Source organism: Hyperolius riggenbachi, chromosome 2 (genome assembly GCF_040937935.1).
Source record: "Hyperolius riggenbachi isolate aHypRig1 chromosome 2, aHypRig1.pri, whole genome shotgun sequence".
Classification (NCBI taxonomy): Eukaryota; Metazoa; Chordata; class Amphibia; order Anura; family Hyperoliidae; genus Hyperolius; species Hyperolius riggenbachi.
Window position 1 is genome coordinate 108,122,446 of NC_090647.1, and position 22,739 is coordinate 108,145,184.

Sequence of the window (22,739 nt, forward strand, 5' to 3'; positions counted from 1 at the left end):
CACTTGGCGCCAAAAAATGGGCGTGGTCAAGCACACCGTGGGCGTGGTCATGGGTGGGACCAAATATACATGACCTTAGCAGTGATGTAAAAGGTCTGCCGAGGAAGTTTGAGCTCTGCCGTAGTGTATCCCCCAAAAATAGATGTAATCTCACAGCATTTCACCAAAAAGACACATAATCTGGTAGAAGTTCCTCCAAAATACAGATAATATGGAAGTGGTTCCCCCAAAATAGACAATGTGGCAGCAGCAGTTCCACCAACATACACATAATTTGGAAGCAGTTCCCCAAAATACGCAAAACCTGGCAGCGGATCACCCAAAATACACGTAACACCCAAAGGACATATAATCTGGTAGTAGTGGTCCTCCAAACATACACAATCTGGCAGCAGTTCCCCAAAATACACGTAATCTGGCAGCAGCCGTTCCCCTAACATACACATAATCTGGCAGCTGTTCCCCAAAATACATAACAGCGGTTCCACAAAAATGCAGATAATCTGACAGCAGTTCCCCCAAAATAGGTACCCCCAGGTAGCCAGGTCTATAGGTGTCCCCAGTATAAGTAGCCATGAGTATAGTAGTCCCCAGTATATGTAGCCAGAGGTATAGTTGCCTAGTATATGTAGCCAGGGGTATATATGCCCAGTATATGTAGGCAGGGGTATATATGCCCAGTATATGTAGGCAGGGGTATATGTGCCCAGTATATGTAGCCAGGGGTATATATGCCCAGTATATGTAGGCAGGGGTATATATGCCAAGTATATGTTGGCAGGGGTATATGTCTCCAGTATATGTAGGCAGGTGTGTATGTCCCCAGTATATGTAGGCAGGGGTATATGTGCCCAGGTAGCCAGGGGTATATGTCCCCAGTATATGTAGGCAGGGTATATGTGTCCAGGTAGCCAGGGGTATATGTCCACAGTATATGTAGGCAGGGTATTTGGGCCCAGGTAGCCAGGGGTATATGTCCCCAGTATATGTAGCCAGGGGTATGTCCCCAGTATATGTAGGCAGGTGTATATGTCCCCAGTATATGTAGCCAGGGGTATGTCCCCAGTATATGTAGGCAGGGGTATATGTCCCCAGTATATGTAGCCAGGGGTATATGTCCCCAGTATATGTAGGCAGGGGTATATGTCCCCAGTATATGTAGCCAGGGGTATGTCCCCAATATATGTAGGCAGGGGTATATGTCCCCAGTATATGTAGCCAGGGGTAAATGTCCCCAGTATATGTAGGCAGGGGTATATGTCCCCAGTATATGTAGGCAGGGGTATATGTCCCCAGTATATGTAGGCAGGGGTATATGTCCCCAGTATATGTAGGCAGGGTATATGTGCCCAGGTAGCCAGGGGTATATGTCCCCAGTATATGTAGGCAGGGGTATATGTGCCCAGGTAGCCAGGTGTGCCCCCACCTGGAGGGAGCAGAGCAGAGAAAGAGAGCTATGGGGACAGCGGGGAAGGGTGGACATCTTCCCCCCCATCCCTCACCTTCGTGCTCCCCTTCCTGCCTCTCCCCTCCAGCGTTGTGAAGTGTCGGGCCCGGCGGCGAAGGTGGGCGGAGACTTACCACGTTCCAGCCGCAAGGGACGCTCCGCTCTGTGTGCGGCTAGTCTGGTCTTCTAGCCGCACACAGAGCGGAGCGTCCCTTGCGACTGGAAGAAGGCGGAAAGTCTCCGCCCACTTTCGCTGCCGGGCCCGACACTTCAAAACGCTGGAGGGGAGAGGCAGGAAGGGGAGCACGAAGGTGAGGGATGGGGGGGGGGGAGTTGTCCGCCCATCCCTGCTGTCCCCATAGCTCGCCTTATCTGCGTATCCCTCCACACAAGCCAGGGTGAACGGCGTTCACTCTGAAGGAAAAGTGGGTGGACGCCGTTCACCTGCGTCCACGCAGGACTCGACCCCTGGCTGTTGCCTTTATGTCCAAAGTAACTCTGCTGTTGTGTGAATGTAGACACTGTAAGCAGCGATGAACCCTTGGACTACTGGGTGCGCAGGCTTGACCTGTGGCCAGAGCTGTCACAATTTGCCATCCAACTTCTGTCTTGCCCTGCCTCAAGCGTCCTGTCAGAAAGGACCTTCAGCGCAGCTGGAGGCATTGTCACTGAGAAGAGAAGTCGCCTAAGTCACAAAAGTGTTCAGTACCTCACCTTTATCAAAATGAATGAAGCATGGATCCCGGAGGGCTACTGCCCACCCGAAGACTAAGTCAGTCCCCACACACAGCATCTCTGCCTGCACGCCGTGTGACTGCCTGCCCCAAGACTAAGTCGCACCCCACACAGCATCTCTGCCTGCAGGCCACTTGACTGTCTTCTCCGCCACCACCTACAGGGTCCAGGAAACCAGGCGGATTCCTGAAATTTTAAGGCCGCTGCTAGCAGCAGCCGCTATAATAATTTTTCTGGTGCGTGTACATGCCTGCCTAATTTTTCTGGCTGCACTGCAGCGGCAACAACAAAACAAAAGGCATGTACATGTACCAATTCCCCTTCCTGATCATTACCTTGCCGCATTGAAGGGGCTTGCGTATCACAATGAAGCTATGACCGACGGCTATATGAGTGTTGTGGTGCGTTACACAGTGAGTTTGGTGTGTCAGTGTGAAGCAGTACTCTAATTACACTCCCTGATCGATGTATACACATGCATGATGTTTTAACCTTCCTGGCGGTAAGCCCGAACTGAGCTCGGGCTATGCCGCCGGAAGGCACCGCTCAGGCCCCGCTGGGCCGATTTGCATAATTTTTTTTTGCTACACGCAGCTAGCATTTTGCTAGCTGCGTGTGCAATCCGATCGCCGCCGCTCCCCGCCGATCCGCCGATATCCGTCACGCCGCAGCCGCCCCTCCCCTCCAGGCCCCGTGCGCTGCCTGGCCAATCAGTGCCAGGCAGCGCTGAGGGGTGGATCGGAGTCCCCTTTGATGTCATGGCGTCGAGGACGTCGGTGATGTCATCCCGCCCGTCGCCATGGCGACGGGGGGAAGCCCTCCAGGAGATCCCGTTCTTTCAGGGGCTGGGGGGATGCCGCTGAGCAGCGGCTATCATGTAGCGAGACCTTGTCTCGCTACATGATATAAATAAATAAAAAAAAAACGGCTGTGCTGCCCCCTGGCGGATTTTAATAAACCGCCAGGAGGGTTAAAGCACTTTAGGCCTGCAATTTAGCATTTAATGTGATTTCTTCCCTTAAAACGCTGCTTTGCGTCAAATCCAGATTTTTTCCCAGGGGCTTTTGGCATCTATCCCACTCATCCATGCAAAAACTCAGATGTTAGACCCCTTCAAACATCTTTTCCATCACTTTTTTGGCCAGCATAAGTGTTTCTAGTTTTCAAAGTTCGCCCCCCCCCCATTGAAGTCTATTGTGGTTCGCGGAAGTTCTCGCAAACTGAACTTTTGCGGAAGTTCACGTTCGCGGATCGCGAACCAAAAATCGGAGGTTCGGGCCATCTCCAGTGCTGACTAGGCCAGGCCTAGCACCAAGACCAGCACCTAGAATTGCGCCCACACTCAGACCATTCATCATCAGTCATCTATTTATACGTGTATTATATAAAACATATACAAGTATATTTATTAGGGAGAAACCACTCAGGACTAGCCTCCTTGCACTTTTGCCCCTAGCCCTTCCAATTGTGACCCAACTAGCAAAAACCCCTTTTCTTTGCTCCAACTGTACTCCACCCTTCGCACCTGTACTGGTTTCAGTTTTCTCTTTTCCATGTTGTCATTGCTTCTCAATGTTGCAAGCTGCTCACATAGCTCTCTGATTTCAACCTCTAATTGAGCAACACACTCACACCCAGGGGAACAGTAGGCATCAATGAATACATACATTTTGCAGGATGCACACTGTACTGCATTGTCCAACAGCATGTCCTTGGTGTGGGAACTATTTACACAAACATAAACTGTGGTGTTTAACTGCTATAAGATGTAAGACGAGTGTAGAGAGTTGAAGAGAGGAGATGTGAATAAGATGGAGAGAGAAGACCAGTGAGGATGGAAGAGGATGAGGTAGAGCGAGGTGTGGATGGAGGAGAACGTGACAGGAAAAGAGACCAAAGGAAGAGGGGGGAAGAAAATGTAAAGATTACACCCGAAAGTGACTAGTACATCATAACCAATTTAGTATCATAATAAGGCACACAGCAATAGAGTGAGACACAGGAGACATTTTTCAAAAAATGATTTATTGCTAGGGTTTACTAAAGCTTGGCAAATCTGAACAAAGTCCCAGTACAAATGTTTGGTGATTACAGAGATAATAAAAATCTTGGAACATGAAATTATTAGCAGGATTCAACAGCTAACAATATAGATCACATAAAAGGTTTTTTTTTTTCTTTTATCAAAGAATAACAATCACCCAATGTACTGGTTATGTAGCCACTTGAATCAGCTCCTCACTGTAATCATGTTTCACCTGTCATTTTAGGTCTCCTTAAAGATCACCATGTGTAACTGGGGGGACTAGAACCCCTCCATGAACTTGGAAAAACCCACAAAGAAGTTTTGTACATGCTGCAAAAGGGGTGGTGGTAGTAATGGGTATCAAGACTGCTTTAATTAAAGGCTTAGCAATGGCTATCTTACCACCATCCCTGCATAGCTTCTATAGCATATCAGAAAACTACTCGTCATTTAAAAAAGAGGCAGAAACCAACTTCTTTGGGAGAGAATAACACCCACTCCCTTTCCTGTTGAAATGTGTCACTAAAAAGGAAGTAAGATGAAATCTCCACATTGGGTTAAGGCACATCAGTCAAGAACCCAATAGAGGTCTTAACCCCTTCCTAGTAATAAGCAGCAGAAAGAAAAATATTTGCCACCTTAAAGTGATCCTATAGTCTAACATAAAAAATGAGATTTACTCACCTGGGGCTTCCCTCAGGCCCCTGCAGCCGATCGGTGCCCTCGCAACCCCGCTCCGATGCTCCAGGACACGCCGGCAAACACTTCTGGTTTGGCTGTCACCGGTCGACAGGCATGGGAACGCAAGTGATTCTTCGCGTTCCCAGTCATAATATCGCCCCCCTATGCTGCTATTGCGGCCTCCTGGAAGTGTTCGCCGGCGTGTCCTGGAGCATCGGAGCGGAGCTGCGAGGGCACCGATCGGCTGCAGGGGGCTGAGGGAAGCCCCAGGTGAGTAAATCTCATTTTTTATGTTAGACTTAAGGATCACTTTAAGAGTCTTACTCTGAGACTTTATCAGCCAGGATATAATACACACCACTGTAGTCAACTAAGTCATTGGGTTCTGCAGCTTTCATCAAGCCTGACTGTTTTATTACCATCCCTGCATTAATCACTGACTCTTGCACCGTTTTCTCATCCAAGGGCATGATGGAAAAGCGGTGCTCATTTACCTTGTAGAAGGACATGTCAATCACTGTAAACAGGACTAGCTGACCATGAACCTTCAGTCGGGAAACAAGATTTTTCAGGATGCTCTGGAATTCTTCCTTTGTCTCACTGGCAGTATTTAACATATAGACACTGAGCACGCAATCAACCTCTGGTATCACTTTAGGATCTAAAGGGGTTGTTTTGTAGTTCTCCCATGTGACGACCCCTCGAACCGCTTTTCTCAAATCCTCCTCCTTCTCCTTCCAATCTTCCCTGGAATACAATAAAATAAATGAATTAATTTATAGCTATGCATTGACTATAGGACAGAAGTATCTTGAGATTCTTCCTTATTTAGATTCCGTTGTGCTCCTAGATGGGGGTATGAGTAATAACAAAAGACTGCACTTGGCATTGTTTGCAATTTTTGAGGGAATAACCTTACCCTGGTCAGATAACCTTAACTTAGTGAAATGTAGCTCCAGCTCTGTGAAGATTAAAATAGTTACAATATGGTATGCAGTAGACCAGTGTTTCTCAAACCTGTCCACGTGACTCCCCAACGGTGCATGTTTTGCAGGCAACCTCACCTATGCACAGGTGGAGTAATTAGTGTCTCAGCTACATGGAATCCAACTAGCTGAGACACGAATTACCCCACCTGTGCATAGGGGAGGTTGCCTCCAAAACATGCACCGTTGAGGAGTCATGAGGACAGGTTTGAGAAACACTGCAATAGGCGCTCAAGTCTACTTCATTCAGTCAAAGTTCTTGCACTTTTTGGTGGTTTGCATTGACCTGATAAAGCAGGAAATACCTGAGAAATGGGTTGTCTGGATGACCCTACTTTTTGTGCAATAAACACTTGAAATGACCAATTTAGTTATATTTGCTACTTTGGCTGGCTGATTACTATGAGAGTGGTAAGCCAATTAGTGATGATTGTAATCAGCTAATTATGATAACACAAAATTTCCTGCACATTTTTGTAACATTTACGATTGGTAAATTCATTCGATTTCATATAATCATTTGTAATTTCGTGTAAATTTTTGCATAATTTTGTGCTGACTTTAGCAGTGAATAGCGAAGTCCCCATACATGCTACTGACACCAAAGCTGCTACTTATGTATGCAAATAAAAATGGTTTTTAAACTCAGAAAAATGACAGTTTAAAAAAAATTTTTCCTTTGCATTTGAAAAAATGGATTTTCTCAAAAACTACAAGGTCTTAAAAAAAAACAAAAAACATTTTTTGGCTTGTACCCACTATTCTCCTTAACATATGTAGCAATTTTCGTGGCAGGTTAAATATTGATGTTACTACAGGGATGAAGACAGTTATGGAATAATATGAGATCCAAAGAACAGGTGGTTAGATGTAATTTGGAGATTAGAGAGGCGAGAGAATGTTCAGAGAGTGGAGAGAAGTCAAGGAGAGTGGTGCAGATGGAATTTGAGGGCTGCATACAAAAAAACAGTTCCATGATTTTCTCAATTTTATCAGTGAAGTATGTTGCAAATTCTTCAGCTGATAAGAAGGGAAAGGGGGAAGGAGAATGGAGAAAGAAGTCATAAACAAGCACTTTGGATTGTGGAAGAGTGAGTATATGAGGTAAATAAAACACAACTGTTCTGCAGAAGAGAGTGCATTTCTAAAGTTATCTAGATTTTTTTTTTTGTGTGAAATAAAGTTCTCATTAGGGTTGCTTTTTCTCCAACACCATTCTGTTACTCTAGTGCACCGTTTTTAGTAGTTTAACAGCCTAGGTCAGCCAGGGTTGGTGACTAGCAAGATGAGGGCGGGCATTGGTATACATGACTAGAGATGGCCCGAACCTCTGATTTTCGGTTCACAAACCGGGTTTGCAAACTTCTGCCAAAAGTTTGGTTCGCGCAAACTTCCAATAACCGCAATAGACTTCAATGGGGAGGCGAACTTTGAAAAATAGAAGCACTTCTGCTGGCCACAAAAGTGATGGAAAAGATGTTTCAAGGGGTCTAATACCTGGAGGGGGGCATAGCGGAGTGGGGTAAACGCCAAAAGTCCCAGGGAAAAATCTAGATTGGACGCAAAGCAGCGTTTTAAGGGCAGAAATCACATTAAATGCTAAATTGCAGTCCTAATGTGCTTTAAAACATCTTGCATGTGTATACATCAATCAGGGAGTGTAATTAGAGTACTGCTTCACACTGACACACCAAACTCACTGTGTAACGCACCGCAAACAGCTGTTTGTGTTCTGACGGCCGTGCTGGACTGGTGCGCACCATGACGAGAGTGCAGGCCGTGGTGGTTTTTTAAGCCCATATGGTCGCTGGGCTGAGGTAGCTGAATGACAGAACAGTGACTGTCCAACTGATCAAATTTGGTCTGTCCACAATGAAGCAACAGCGTTATTGTCGTGGGTTTGCCCCCCCCCCCACCTGACACACTCATATAGCCATCGGTCATTGCTTCATTGTGATACGCAAGCCCCTTCACCGCAGCAAGGTAATGATCATGAAGGGGAATGGGCACATGTACATGCCTTTTATTTCAATGTTGCAGCTGCAGTGCAGACAGAAAAATTAGGCAGGCATGTACACGACCCAGAAAAAATATTATAGTGGCCGTTGCAAATTCAGGAATCCGCCTAAAGTCCTGGACCCTGTTGGTGGTGGCAGAGAAGGCAGTCAACCTGCGGGCAGGCAGAGATGCTGTGTGGGGACTGACTTAATCTTGGGGCAGGCAGTCACATGGCGTGCAGGCAGAGATGCTGTGTGTGGGGACTGACTTAGTCTTCGGGCAGGCTAGAGCGTGCTTTGCAGACCAGGCATCCATGGTCAGATGGACCCTTGACCCAACGCTGTGTGCCAGAGATGTCACCACTTGCCTTTCAACATCACGGTACAGTTTAGGTATCGCCTTTTTTGAGAAAAAAATGCGGCCTGTTATCTTCCACTGCGGTGTGTGGCTTTGCTTTTGTGTCCTGCTTTTCCTCAGGTGGTCATCCCATTGCAGTTTGTGCTTTGTAATCATGTGCCTTCGTAAGGTAGTTGTTCTTATGCGGGTCTTGGTCTTTCCACGGCTCAATTTCGGTGGCAGAGAGTACAGATGGCATTGCTCTCATCTGAGGCAGACACACAAAAAAATTCCACACCGCTGAGCACTGGGGTGATGCCACTTTGGTGGTGGCGGCCAACTGAGTGTTAAGTGGGGTGCCAGAATCAGAGAAGGAGGAGGAAGATATGTCACGCTTCCGTGCGGAAGCAGAGAGACATGAGTAGAGATGTCCCAAACGGTTCACTGGCGAACGGTTCCAGGCGAACTTCGGTGGTTCGCGTTCGCTTACCAAACGCGAACTTTCCCGGAAGTTCGATTTGCCCCATAATGCTCTATGGAGCAAAACTTTGACCCTCTACATCACAGTCAGCCAAACACACTGCTCTCAATGCTGGAGACCCGCCCCCCCTCCCTCCTCCAAGCAAGGTCCTTATACAATTTGACTCACTTGTCTGCCTACACTAATTAGTTAAGGGACAGCTGCTACACACCCTGCTTGGGAGATTTTAGTTAGGCTCTTGTGGGCTCCTCCCTCCTCCCTCCACCCTCCTCCCTCCAACCTCCTCCCTCCACCCTCCACCCTCCTCCCTCCACTCTCCTCCCTCCACCCTCCTCCCTCCACCCTCCTCCCTCCTCTCTCCATCCTCCTCCCTCCTCTGCATGGTGTAATAGTTAAGGGCTCTGCCTCTGACACAGGAGACCAGAGTTCGAATCTCGTCTCTGTCTGTTCAGTAAGCCAGCACCTATTCAGTAGGAGACCTTAGGCAAGTCTTCCTAACGCTGCTATCTTGTCTAATTTTTCTCTTGGATTGAGCATAAATGGTAAATACTAGGCCAGCTTCAGTTAGTACTGTTGTGGTACAGCGGTTAAGGTACTTGCCCACCACACAGTGAGACCTGGGTTCAATTCTCAGCTATGGTATGTAAACTGGCTTTTGAAATAATATAATTCTCTGGCAGATGAGACCCTCCGGTAGCAGGGAGGAGGGAATAGGTAGAAGGGTAGAAGGGTAGAAGGGAGGAGGGAGGAGGGTGGAGGGAGGGTGCCCTAAAATAGGGGTCTGTGTGAAACCTAGATGTTAGCCTGGGACATTTGATGTGTATTTCACTCAATCATGTCTGCATCCAGGTATTAGAGCCTTTGAAACAGGTTTTCTATCATTTTTCTAGGCGTTAGAATTTATTCTATTTTTCAAAGTTCGCCTCCCCATTGAAGTCTATTGCGGTTCGCGAACTTTTTCGCGAACCGAACCTTTCGAGGTGGTTCGTGAACAGGGTTCGCGAACCGAAAATCGGAGGTTCGCGACATCTCTAAAGATGAGGTGTTCTGTGTTAAATAGTCAACTACGATCTGACAATATTGGGGGTTGATGGCACGTGCCTTCTTCTGAACACTGTACTTTGGTCGAGGGCCGCTCGAAATCACGACAACGCGACCTCGAACAGACCTGCCAGGTGGCCTGCTTCTGCCTTTTGTTTTGTCCATATTGGGGGGATGAAGTGAAAGGTATGCACTGACTTGACTAATACAATGTGCAGTCAGTCACACAGGTGCAGTTAACAGGTATGCACGGAGTGGTATATCACACTGCGTGCACTCACGTAGGTAAGTGGGTGCACTGAACACAACAGGTAGGTATATGCAGTAATGGGTATTACAATGTGCACCTGTCACACACAGACAGGTAGTGGACAGGCGCAGAGACACTGCGTGCGCTCAACTCACGTAGGTAGTTGGGTGCACTGTGAACAACAGGTAGGTAGGTAGGTATATGCAGTAATGTGTATTACAATGTGCACCTGTCACACACAGACAGGTAGCGGACAGGCACAGTGACATTGCGTGCGCTCACATAGGTGGGTGCACAGTGAACAACAGGTAGGTCTATGCAGTGATGGGTAATGTGCACCTGTCACACACACAGGTAGTCACTGAATGTGCTGGGCCTGGCAGTGGCACACACACAGTATGAATTATCAAGGCTGTCTATGCAACACAAGTGTCAGTGGGACACACAGAAAATAAAATAGATCACAAGAACAAGATTAGCTCTCAAAAGAACTGTTGTGGGGTGCTATTTTAGCAATAATAATCAGCAAGGAGCAAGCTAAGAAGCCTACAAGAGCCTAACTAATCTTTCCTTATGGGAGAGTCTGCAGCAGCTGTCACTTCTCTATTTACTGCAGGCACACGAGTGAGTAAAACGGCCGGCGATGCCTGTCTTTTATAAGGGGAGGAGTGGCTCCAGGAGAGAGTGTAACCTGACTGGCTACAATGTGCCTGCTGACTGTGATGTAGAGGGTCAAAGTTGACCCTAATGGTGCACTATGGGGGCGAACCGAACTTCCGGTAAAGTTCACGGTTCTTCGCGATCGCGAACCCCCGGAAGTTCGCCTGGAACCGTTCGCCGGCGAACCGTTCGGACCATCTCTATACATGACTGCTGTTATGGTGCTGGGGTAATATGTTGCTGCTGTATCTGTGTCAGTGAAAGACTATGTGATGACAGATGCCAAGACATTAGAGACAGATTACAGTACATTGTAGCAGTAGGACACAGCGCAAAAATATGAGACTGATGTGCCGCTAAGAGGTGGGGGCGAGTCCCAAGCCCCAAGTGGAAGGATGAAAGACAGTAATACCTCAGCGCACCAACGGACAATAAAGATGGCTTTTTTTACAAGTATGCCGCCGCTCCAACGAGCCAGGCCAGCCAATGGAATATGTGAAAGGAGCAATACAGTACCTCTTCCGGCCGTGCGGGTGGTTGTTAGTACCTCTCTCTATGCAAACAAAATCTTGCTGTAATCCCGATATCCAGGAGCGCGATGCCGCTCAGCTCTACGTGGATGGAGTCTGACCATGTGATCCCCTGGTCAGCTGATACCCGAACTTCCTGTAGCTGGCTTCCTTGAGTTCCAACAGTGGCTCCGTCCCAATAGCAGTGAAGGCAGCAGCGGCGCTTCCTGGCTGGGGGACAATATGAGCAGACAATAGTGTACAATGTGCGCTTAAAGGAGCCACGCAGGGGGCTTCCACTTACTGGATGAAAGCTTGTTTATTTGCACATAACAATCTGCAGCCTCACTTCCCGACTCGAGTTTCGGCGTAATGCCTTCGTCAGGGGGTGGGGCTACAATCAACTTGAGCAGGTTAAATACATGAAACTCCTCCTCTCAGAAAACAATTGCTCCTCCTCTCAGAAAACAATTAACCCCTCCTGTATGAGCAGGGGAAAGGGAGGGAAACGTCACACTAAACACTGAATAAGATAAGCAACAGCTTAACAGTAAAATAGCTAAAAACAACTAAAAATAAATAAAAATAAAAATAAAAAGGAACTAAAATTATACAATTGCAAGGATTATCTCCAAAATGTATTCATCTCTAATGAAACAATTAAGGTCAATGTTGGCATTTAATCCATTTGGTGCTAAAGTCTGTAGCTGAAAGATCCAGCGAGTTTCCAATTGGGACAGAGTTTTTATCACATTGCCACCACGCCAATGTGGCGTGATGGTGTCGATAGCATAACATCTAATCCCAGTGGGATCGCGATTGTGGTGTTTCAAGAAGTGTTCCGGCACACTATGTTTTTTCTTTTCAGGGTGCATGATGTTGTACACATGTTCCGAGCACCTTTTCTTCGCAAATCTTACAAATCTTCGGCTTTTTACATGGAAAAAATCCCTTTAAAAATGGAAACATGGGGGGTCTTATTTCACGGATTTGCGAATTTGGGGGGCAGAAGGTGACTACCTTCACCTCCACAGCTAATGGGAGAAGTTTTAAAATAGATCAATTTATCACTTGTAACACAATTAATGTCATATACGTATTGGAGTGCCCGTGTGGCAAGCAATACGTGGGAAGAACTGGCAGGCGGGCGAAGAAAAGGTGCTCGAAACATGTGTACAATATCATGCACCCTGAAAAGAAAAAACATAGTGTGCCGGAACACTTCTTGAAACACCACAATCGCGATCCCACTGGGATTAGATGTTATGCTATCGACACCATCACGCCACATTGGCGTGGTGGCAATGTGATAAAAACTCTGTCCCAATTGGAAACTTGCTGAATCTTTCAGCTACAGACTTTAGCACCAAATGGATTAAATGCCAACATTGACCTTAATTGTTTCATTAGAGATGAATACATTTTGGAGATAATCCTTGCAATTGTATAATTTTAGTTCCTTTTTATTTTTATTTTTATTTTTATTTATTTTTAGTTGTTTTTAGCTATTTTACTGTTAAGCTGTTGCTTATCTTATTCAGTGTTTAGTGTGACGTTCCCCTCCCTTTCCCCTGCTCATACAGGAGGGGTTAATTGTTTTCTGAGAGGAGGAGCAATTGTTTTCTGAGAGGAGCTGAGCGGCATCGCGCTCCTGGATATCGGGATTACAGCAAGATTTTGTTTGCATAGAGAGAGGTACTAACAACCACCCGCACGGCCGGAAGAGGTACTGTATTGCTCCTTTCACATATTCCATTGGCTGGCCTGGCTCGTTGGAGCGGCGGCATACTTGTAAGAAAAGCCATCTTTATTGTCCGTTGGTGCGCTGAGGTATTACTGTCTTTCAGATTACAGTACATGCCTAGGTTGTGATAGTTTCTGCTTAAATGTGAGTGTGAGGCCAGAGTAGGAGGGAAAGAGGAGGAGATCGAGACATCTAATACATTGGGGTCAGAGAGGCAGAGCATTAGTAAAATCAGTAATAGAACAGAGACGAGTGAATATGGCCATCAGTGTGAGTTAGGGCAGTGGACCACTTAGACAAACCATAGGAGGAGGTGAGTGGGAGAAGTTTGGTGGCAACAAAATTATTGATGTCAACCAGGGCTGTCCTGCCCATGACGCAGGGTGATGCAGATTCCTAAGGTGGCGGAGGTATGGGGACGGTGCCAGGCTGAAACAGTTAATGAAGCATGCCACTGGCCACCTAGCACCGCACCGCCCTGATTCGCAGCAGACGTATCAATCATACTCTCGCCCGCTTGTATTAACTACCGTTACCTCATGTAAGTCTTAATAATAATAATACGAACATTTGTATAGCGCTTTTCTCTTGGCAGACTCAAAGCGCTCTAGAGCTGCAGCCAGTGGATTCCACCCTGCACTGTTAGGGGGTCTTGCCTTGAACTCCTTACTGAATAGGTACTGAGCCTAGCCAGGATTCAAGTCTTCTGCAATAAGCAGGTGACGTTATTCAATGAGGAGTCTGTCATCAAAAGTTCCGGCAACCCACCCTCTGCCAATGGGAGCCCCAGGCATGAAGCTTGTCTAATTATCGCCTCCTGTACGCTGCAATACCCTCCTCAGAGCTCCCGCATTGGCTCCTCGATGTGCCTGTCTCTGGGCAGTCATACTGGCAATCTGAGAGAGACAAGTGATTGGCTTCTACCAGGTGTAAACTGTAACGCAGGGAAAAAAGAAGAGACGGAGAAGCGACCACTGCCTCCTCGCGCATCACAGTGTTATGTGACTGTGCTGCCGCCTTAGAACACAGCCGTTCTCAAATGCGTGGTAAAGTGAGAGAAGGTGCCTGGCTCCGCCCACACTCCTATTAAACCGCGTCGGATGCCTGGAGTCACTCCGCTCAGCCCAATGCTTACCAGCCCAGGCTTCAGTGACTTCATGGTCAGGTGAGGACGGGGGGAGAATGCCCACAACATGACGCTAAGCCCCGGTCCACCTGCCAGACAGCAGATGCTGCCCGCCGATCCTGCCCAGAGCACCCGAGACACTGTCCATGACGTCACCTGGCCCAGCTCCTCTAGGGGCAACAGCTGAGGGGGAGAAGCCTGTGTACAACTGCCGATATATCATGAGATCCCGATTGTACAATCTTGCCTTTTCCGTATAACTCGTTTAATCTGTAGTTTTCAATCTGATGGCTCATATTCTGTGGCAAAATTGTGCAAACTATATTGTATTGTGATTGCCTGGTTGAGGTGGATATTAGTGATGGGCGAACAGTGTTCGCCACTGTTCGGGTTCGCCCGGATTTTGGCCTGTTCGGGTTCGGTTCGGCACCCCCCGAACACCTCATGGTATTCGGGAGGGTGTTCGGGCACGCTGCCCGAACCCGAACAGGCCTTCTTTGTTCGGCCGAACACAGCCGTGTCCGGCCGAACATAGCCCCCTATAGGGTCCCAGCATAAAAGGAGAGCATGCCCCGAGCGCGCGGGGGGGGGGGGGGGGGGTCGGAAATGCCCCCCACCCCTCCCCTCTAAGCTCTCCCTTTTGCCGGTTCCCTATAATGTTAATTTTAAGCCCCCCAAAAGTACCTGAGGAGGAGGGCAGGAAGCGGGCAGCCGGAGATGCTAGGCGCTAGTACCATCTGGTACTTCCGCCCTCTCTTGACGCACTTCCTGTTTACATTTGAAGTCGCATCAAGAGAGCGCAGAAGTACCGCGATGACGCGTACGAGGGTACGTGGGACGCGTACCCTCGTTTGCGTCATCGCGGTACTTCTGCGCTCTCTTGATGCGACTTCAAATGTAAACAGGAAGTGCGTCAAGAGAGGGCGGAAGTACCAGATGGTACTAGCGCCTAGCATCTCTGGCTGCCCGCTTCCTGCCCTCCTCCTCAGGTACTTTTGGGGGGCTTAAATTTAACATTATAGGGAACCGGCAAAAGGGAGAGCTTAGCGGGGAGGGCTGGGGGGCATTTCCGACCCCCCCTCGCGCTCTGGGCATGCTCTCCCTTTATGCTGGGACCCTATAGGGGCCCCAAAGGGACATGTTCGGGTTGGGTTCGGGGTTCGGCTCGAACATGCCGAACATCAGGGGCATGTTCGGCCGAACCACACCGAACCCGAACATCCAGATGTTCGCCTAACACTAGTGGAAATGCCAGGCATGTCCAGATAAGTGGAAAGTCTAGTTTTTAGTTGACTATGATACTCTAAGCTTCTTTTGATTGTTGGTAGCTTTCAGGACTTGTTTGTTTTTTCTTCGGATAAGTATGTGGCAGCTGCAGTGTGCACAGCATCTGATATGATCTTCAGTTCTTGCAGTGTAACTGACAATTCTTCGTATCCTCACAAGTTTGCCTCAGGCGGCAAGAAGTCTAGAACCGTCCCTGATGTCAACAGAAATCTTAAAGTCACCCACGATAATTCTCTCTTTAAGTCTTGCTTGGTGTGAATTGCCTTCTTGAAACAGAAGGTACTTGCGATAATTCAGCTTAAAGTGAACATCTGTGGTTACCCACAAGGCACCGCTACTGAATATGCATATTTTCTCTATGCACCTGAAGCCTGACTTGCATCCAGAACCGCTGGTGTATATCACGCCTATAGCTTTACATTTTATGGACTCTCTCTTTATAGCATAATAACTAACCACAATGCACTCTAAAAAACAGTCCAAATTTGGGTACTTACCTCCAGAGAAGAAAGCCTCCAGAGACTTTCCCCTTCTCCTCATTGTTCCAGTGCTGAGACCAACGTAAGACGGTCAGAACTCACGGTACCGGCGCAGACAGCTTGAACCTTGCTTTTTCTGCCTAGCCCGAGCGGCAGCTCCATGCTCCTGTGCTCATACGATCTGTCCTGTGCTGTGCAGGCGAGCTCCGTGGGACTTTGGGGGCCCCAGAGCTGGAACAGAGGGACAGAGAGCGATGGGAGAAGCGTCTGGAGGATCCAAATGCTTCCTTCTTTGAGGTAAGTACCTACATTTTTAAGCTACGGATTTCCCAGGTTTACTTTAATACACACAACTTTGGGTTAATAAATTGCTTTGAGCACAAGTCACAGAAAGTGTACATAATGTTGAGTTTGTACCAACATACCTGTTTCCATCTAACTGGCAGAGACGTTTGGAGGCATGTGACCAGTCAGTAGCGTTTTCACTTTTATCCAGCCACGCTTGAAAGTGTTCCATGTGGTCCTTTGAGACTTCAACCACATAGATATCCTTGAATGTTTTGGCAAGTGGTAATAACTGAAACACTGTTGCTCCGGTGCTGAAGTCAAGCAACTTTGATCCCTTCAGTAACCCTATGAGGGAAATAATTTAGAGCAGCTGAGCTGAGTAACTAGGACTGAGGAACAGTAAAGTCTACTCACAGGGATGCTTAGAGACCGATCAGGTGCTTTCATTATCAGTTCTGTCTTGGAGGAATGACAGATGGAATAGATATCAGGCCTTCCTTAATAACATCTGTGTACTTTTTATTCATGTTAAAGGACCACTATCGCAAAAATTGCAAAATTTAAAATACATATAAAGATGATATGCAAATAAGAAGTTGATTTCTTCCAGCGTAAAATGAGCCATAAATTACTTTTCTCCCATCTTTCTGTCACTTACAGTAGGTAGTAGAAATCTGACAGAACCAACAGGTTTTGTACTAGCCCGTCTCCTCATGGGGTATTCTTGGGGTTTTCTTTATTTTAAAAAGCACTTAAAGAGGAACTCCAGTGAACATTTTGCTGCTGGCAGGTGATGTAGCTGCTGCATGGCTTTTGGCAGTTGGAAACAGCTGTAAACAGCTATTTCCCTCAATGCAACAAGGTTCACAGACAGGAAACTGTCAAAAGTTCAAACTTTTCTTGTGGGAGGGTTTTTTTGTGGGAGGGGGTTTCACCACAATATCAGTCATACAGCGCCCCCTGATGGTCTGTTTGTGAAAAGGAATAGATTTATCATGTAAAAGGGGGTATCAGCTACTGATTGGGATAAAGTTAAATTTTTGGTAGGAGTTTCTCTTTAATGAATGGTAGTTGCTCCATCCAACTACTAAGACAGTGTACAGTTTTCAAGTAGTGTCTTTATAAAGAATAAAGGCCATGCTGAGAATCCCCTATGAAGAGATGGACTAGTCCAAAACCTTTCAGTTCTGTCATAATTCTACTATTTACTGTAAGTGACAGCAACATAGGAGAGAAGTAATGTATGGCTCATTTTAATCTGGAAGAAACATACTTCTTATTTGTTGTATTTACATGTATTTTAAATTTTAAATGTTTTCGCGATAGTGGTAATTTAAAGCAGAGTACCTGAGCAGGGATGGGTTTCAGCAAAGCCAAATCTAGGCCATGGCCTAGGGTGCCTGAATAGCAAGGGGGATTCTCAGACTCTGAGCAGTATAGTCCTGTGCTGTGTGCAGTGTGTGCTGTGCAGTGAGCCGAACCCGATCCGCAGCTGCCCTGTCTCAGAATTTGCTGCAAATAGCTGTGGGCACCCACGGACAGCCAGATCTGGCAGTCAGGAACGTAAGGGGGCAATGGGGGTGGGGTGATGACGCTGCAAGCTACCCACAGTTATGTCTATGCCTGCAGCCTGTCGCTGCCTGAGTCCTCCTCCTCATCTCTCGCTCCTGTATGGGAATGTGTGTTCTGCAGCTATCAGCAATAAACATCGAAAGAGGCTTGTCTGTCACAGGCAAATAATAAGTATACAGTGGGATGCCAAAGTTTGGGCAACCTTGTTAATCATCAGGATTTTCCTGTATAAATCGTTGGTTGTTACAATAAAAAATGTCAGTTAAATATATCATATAGGAGACACACACAGTTTTATTTGAGAAGTGAAATGAAGTTTATTGGATTTACAGAAAGTGTGCAATAATGATTTAAATAAAATTAGGCAGGTGCATAAATTTGCAAGAGTGGTGCAGAGGAAGCCTTTTCTCCGCCCACAGCACATTTGGACAAGCCAGCTTCATTTTGGAATAAGGTGCTGTGGACTGATGAAAAAAAAAATTGAGTTATTTGGGCATAACAAGGGGCGTTATGCATGGAGGAAAAACAACACAGCATTCCAAGAAAAACACCTGCTACCTACAGTAAAATATGGTGGTGGTTCCATCATGCTGTGGGGCTGTGGGGCCAGTGCAGGGACTGGGAATCTTGTCAAAGTTGAGGGACGCATGGATTCAACTCAGTATCAGCAGATTCTGGAGACCAATCTCCAGGAATCAGTGACAAAGATGAAGCTGCGCCAGGACTGGATTGTTCAACAAGACAATGACCATAAACACTGCCCAAAATCCACTAAGGAATTTATGCAGAGGAACAAGTACAACATTCTGGAATGGCCATCTCAGTCCCCAGACCTGAATATAATTAAAAATCTGAGGTGTGAGTTAGAGAGAGCTGTCCATGCTCAGAAGCCATCAAACCTGAGTGAACTAGAGATGTTTTGCAAAGAGGAATTGTCCAAAATACCTTCAACCAGAATCCAGACTCTCATTGGAACCTACAGGAAGCGTTTAGAGGTAATTTCTGCAAAAGGAGGATCTACTAAATATTGATTTCAGTGGTGCTCGTAATGGACAAAAACTTAGTTTCGCAAATTTCGCGAAGTTTTTCGCATCGTAAAACTTCGCATTAAACTTCGCGTAGTATTTTAGGAAATTACGGGTATAACGTAATTACGGCTATGGTACTACGCTTGTAAACCAAATTGCGTAACGTAATAACGCGTTACTTACGCCTGAAAATCCGCGTTAAACTTGCCAATGCGCATACTATACACTGTATATTAATGCGTATAATCATTCTTATAATGCGTATAAACATACGCATTAAACAGCGCATGCGTGTCTATACAATACCATGTCCGCATGCGGAAATTTGTAAGCGTACATCAATCAAAATACGCGTCAAAAGATACTAAATGACTAATTTTGAAATTAACCGTAATTTCGGGAAATTACGAAGTTATGCGAAATTTCGATACATAATTACGGTTCACACATAATTTATTACACATTCTCCCATAAATTTCACATTACGATTACGATGGAAAACAGCAAATTTCGATGCGAAATTTCGCTATTGCGAAATTTTGGCCCACCACTTATTGATTTCATTTCTTTTTTGTGGTGCCCAAATTTATGCACCTGACAAATTTTGATTAAACAATTGTTGCACAATTTCTGTAAATCCAATAAACTTCATTTCACTTCTTAAATATCACTGTGTGTCTCCTATATGATATATTTAACTGACATTTTTTATCGTAACAACCAACGATTTATACAGGAAAATCATGACGATTAACAAGGTTGCCCAAACTTTCGCACCTGACTGTAGATGTCAATTAGACCATGGGATTCCTGAAAAAATCCTACTGTACTACTGTAGTTTACTTTAGATAGCTGATAACCTTGCTGTTTGGCGGTATGACAGGACTGGTGCTTGATTGGCACTACATCGCTGGGGCTTATTTTCTGTGAAAGGCTTATATTTCAAGCATGCTTGAAATAGCAGCTAAGGCTTATTTTCAAGGTTGGACTTATATTAGGGGAAGCACGGTATACAGTATATTGTGTGTGTGTATTAGATAGAATGGCTAACACAGTACAATACTCTACTGCTATAGTTAGATGGAGCAACTTCTAACTAGACATACTTTACAGGTCCAAGCAGTAAAAAAAAAAAAAAAAAGTAAAAAAATTGTTTTACTAACAAGTGTGTAAGTTCCCACGCCACGGTTCCACTGTTAGTCAGGGCTCCCGTTATCCCCGACGGTAGATCATGACCTGCGGCCAGGCCAGGATCTTCTGCGCATGTGCGGGTGTGCCGTGCATCTCTCATCATTGCGCTCCTGGCGCCGGCAACGCTCTTTGCTTGTGCAGTTCAAAGATGCAAGGCAAGCTCGCCCATGCGCAGAAGGTCCCCACCTAGCCACAGATCATGATCTACCAGAGGGGAGAATGGAAGTCCTGGCTGACAGTGGAACCGTGGGGTGGGACCTTTTTACACATCAAAGGGCTGGATGAAGCCCCAAGTGAGTAAAGCTTTTTTTTTTTGCTGCTCGGAACTGTCCTTTAAGGTCCAAATGTCATTAGATAGCACAAAACCAACATATCATTTAAGATACCGAGCATACATGTGATGGTAACAGAGTGGCGTTGTATGTACCACTCTACATATAACATATAACCACTAGATTGTGAGCTCCTCCGAGGGACAGTTAGTGACAAGACTATATATACTCTGTACAGCGCTGTGGAAGATGTTGGCGCTATATAAAAATACAAAATAATAATAATAATGACCAAGTAAGTAATGATACCCCCAGTGGTCTAGTCCTGGGAAAAGGGGTGAGTGGACTCACCTGGAAAACCGGCGTGCCAAAAATGGGCGTGGTCATGGGTGGGGCCAAATATACATGACCTTAGCAGTGATGTAAAAGGTCTGCCGGGGAAGTTTGAGCTCTGCTGTAGTGTATCCCCCCAAAATAGATGTAATCTGACAGCATTTCACTAAAAAGACACATAATCTGGTAGAAGTTCCTCCAAAATACAGATAATATGGAAGTAGTTCACCCAAAATAGATAATGTGGCAGCAGCAGTTCCCCCAACATACCCATAATTTGGAAGCAGTTCCCCAAAATACGCGAAACCTGGCAGCGGATCACCCAAAATACACGTAACACCCAAAATACATATAATCTGGCAGCAGTGGTCCCCAAAACATACACAATCTGGCAGCAGTTCCCCAAAATACGCGTAATCTGGCAGCAGCCATTCCCCAAACATACACATAATCTGGCAGCTGTTCCCCAAAATATATAACAGCGGTTCCACAAGAATGCAGATAATCTGACAGCAGTTCCCCCAAAATAGGTACCCCCAGCATAGGTAGCCAGGTCTATAGGTGTCCCCAGTATAAGTAGCCATGAGTATAGTAGTCCCCAGTATATGTAGCCAGAGGAATATGTGCCTAGTATATGTAGCCAGGGGTATATATCCCCAGTATATGTAGCCAGGAGTATACGTGCCCAGTATATGTAGCCAGGGGTATACATGCCCAGTATATGTAGCCAGGGGTATATGTAGCCAGGGGTATATGTGCCCAGTATATGTAGCCAGGGGTATATGGGCCCAGTATATGTAGCCAGGGGTATATGTGCCCAGTATATGTAGCCAGGGGTATACATGCCCAGTATATGTAGCCAGGGGTATACATGCCCAGTATATGTAGTCAGGGGGTATATGTGCCCAGTATATATGTAGCCAGGGGTATATGTGCAAAGTATATGTAGCCAGGGGGTATATGTGCCCAGTATATGTAGTCTGGGGGTATATGTGCCCAGTATATGCAGTCAGGGGGTATATGTGCCCAGTATATATGTAGCCAGGGGTATATGTGCAAAGTATATGTAGCCAGGGGTATATGTGCCCAGTATATGCAGTCAGGGGGTATATGTGCCCAGTATATATGTAGCCAGGGGTATATGTGCAAAGTATATGTAGCCAGGGGTATATGTAGCCAGGGGTATATGTCCCAGTATATGTAGTCAGGGGGTATATGTCCCCAGAATAGGTAGTCAGGTGTCCCCCAGCAGGAGGGGAGCAGCGCAGTGGAAGGAGAGCTGGGAGCAGCGGTGGAGAAGGGGGGCCATCTCCCCCCCATCCCTCACCTTAGGGGCTCTCCTTCCCTCGCTCTCCCCTCCTGAAGTAACGTGCGGGCAGCCGGCAACGGGCGGGACTTACCTCTCCTCGTCGTCGGAACACCGGATCTGCGTGCCGCAAGTCTGGTCTGGACCAGGCCAGAGCAGCGGCACGCAGATCCGGCGCCGGAACGAGGAGAGGTAAGTACCGCCCTTGCCGGCTTCCCGCACATTACTTTAGGAGGGGAGAGCGAGGGAAGGAGAGCACCTAAGGTGAGGGAAGGGGGGGGGGGGAGATGGCCCCCCTTCTCCACCGCTGCTCACAGCTCTCCTTCCACTGCGCTGCTCCCCTAAGTCCCCTCCGAACATGGCAGAGTGAACAGCGTCCACTCTCTGGAAATAGTAAGTGGACGCCGTTCACCCGCGTCCACGCTCCACTCGACCCCTGGATACCCCCCAACACCACCACCGTCAATGCCTGCTTTCTGCATACCTTTTGAAGCCATCCTGTGCAGTTCCCTCACAGGGAAAACCACACACTCTTCAATCATAGGCACCTGCCCATGAGAAAAATGAGTCTCGACAAAGTCCTTTGGCTTTAAGGCTTTATCATGGTAACTCTTCTTATCACTGGTAGATTCGGTACTCATTGTCAGTATGGAAGATCTTCTGTCTGCTGTGCTGGTATCACTCCTCTTCCAGTGATCTTCAATGTTTTATCTGTTCCCAGGAAAATACATCATCTAAACATTGTAATATTACGTCAGAGTCATGCTGTCTTTGTCAACATGTGTGATGTTTGACAAATAAGCAGTATGTATCTGCAGTTTACATTTCCCATGCTGAGCAGGCACTGAGGATTCCCCACACATGGCTCTGTTGCCTGTCCTAAGCACTTCTCCAACCTCTGAACTGGGAGACTATTCATTACCTGCCTGAAGTTACAATCTACTGATTACTAGAGATGCTGGT

The 22,739-nt window shown here is 46.7% G+C and overlaps 1 protein-coding gene across 1 annotated transcript; it reads right to left on the reverse strand.

The window, feature by feature from the left end:
- Positions 1-5,182: 5,182 nt before the first annotated feature.
- Positions 5,183-22,477, reverse strand: LOC137544020 (indolethylamine N-methyltransferase-like). The gene is made up of 3 exons (XM_068265087.1): positions 22,261-22,477; positions 16,212-16,419; positions 5,183-5,636 (listed from the first exon to the last, which is right to left on the reverse strand). The coding sequence occupies exons 1-3, from the start codon at positions 22,415-22,417 to the stop codon at positions 5,210-5,212; spliced, it is 792 nt and encodes a 263-aa protein (XP_068121188.1). The 5' UTR covers positions 22,418-22,477; the 3' UTR covers positions 5,183-5,209.
- Between the last annotated feature and the right edge of the window lie 262 nt (positions 22,478-22,739).

Coding starts and splice junctions, on each gene's coding strand:
- LOC137544020 (XM_068265087.1), bottom strand. CDS start 22,417: ATGAGTACCGAATCTACCAGTGATAAGAAGAGTTACCATGATAAAGCC. Junction 16,420..22,260: donor GCACAGGATGGCTTCAAAAG/GTATGCAGAAAG, acceptor TTTCCCTCATAG/GGTTACTGAAGGGATCAAAG. Junction 5,637..16,211: donor TGCCAGTTAGATGGAAACAG/GTATGTTGGTAC, acceptor ATTGTATTCCAG/GGAAGATTGGAAGGAGAAGG.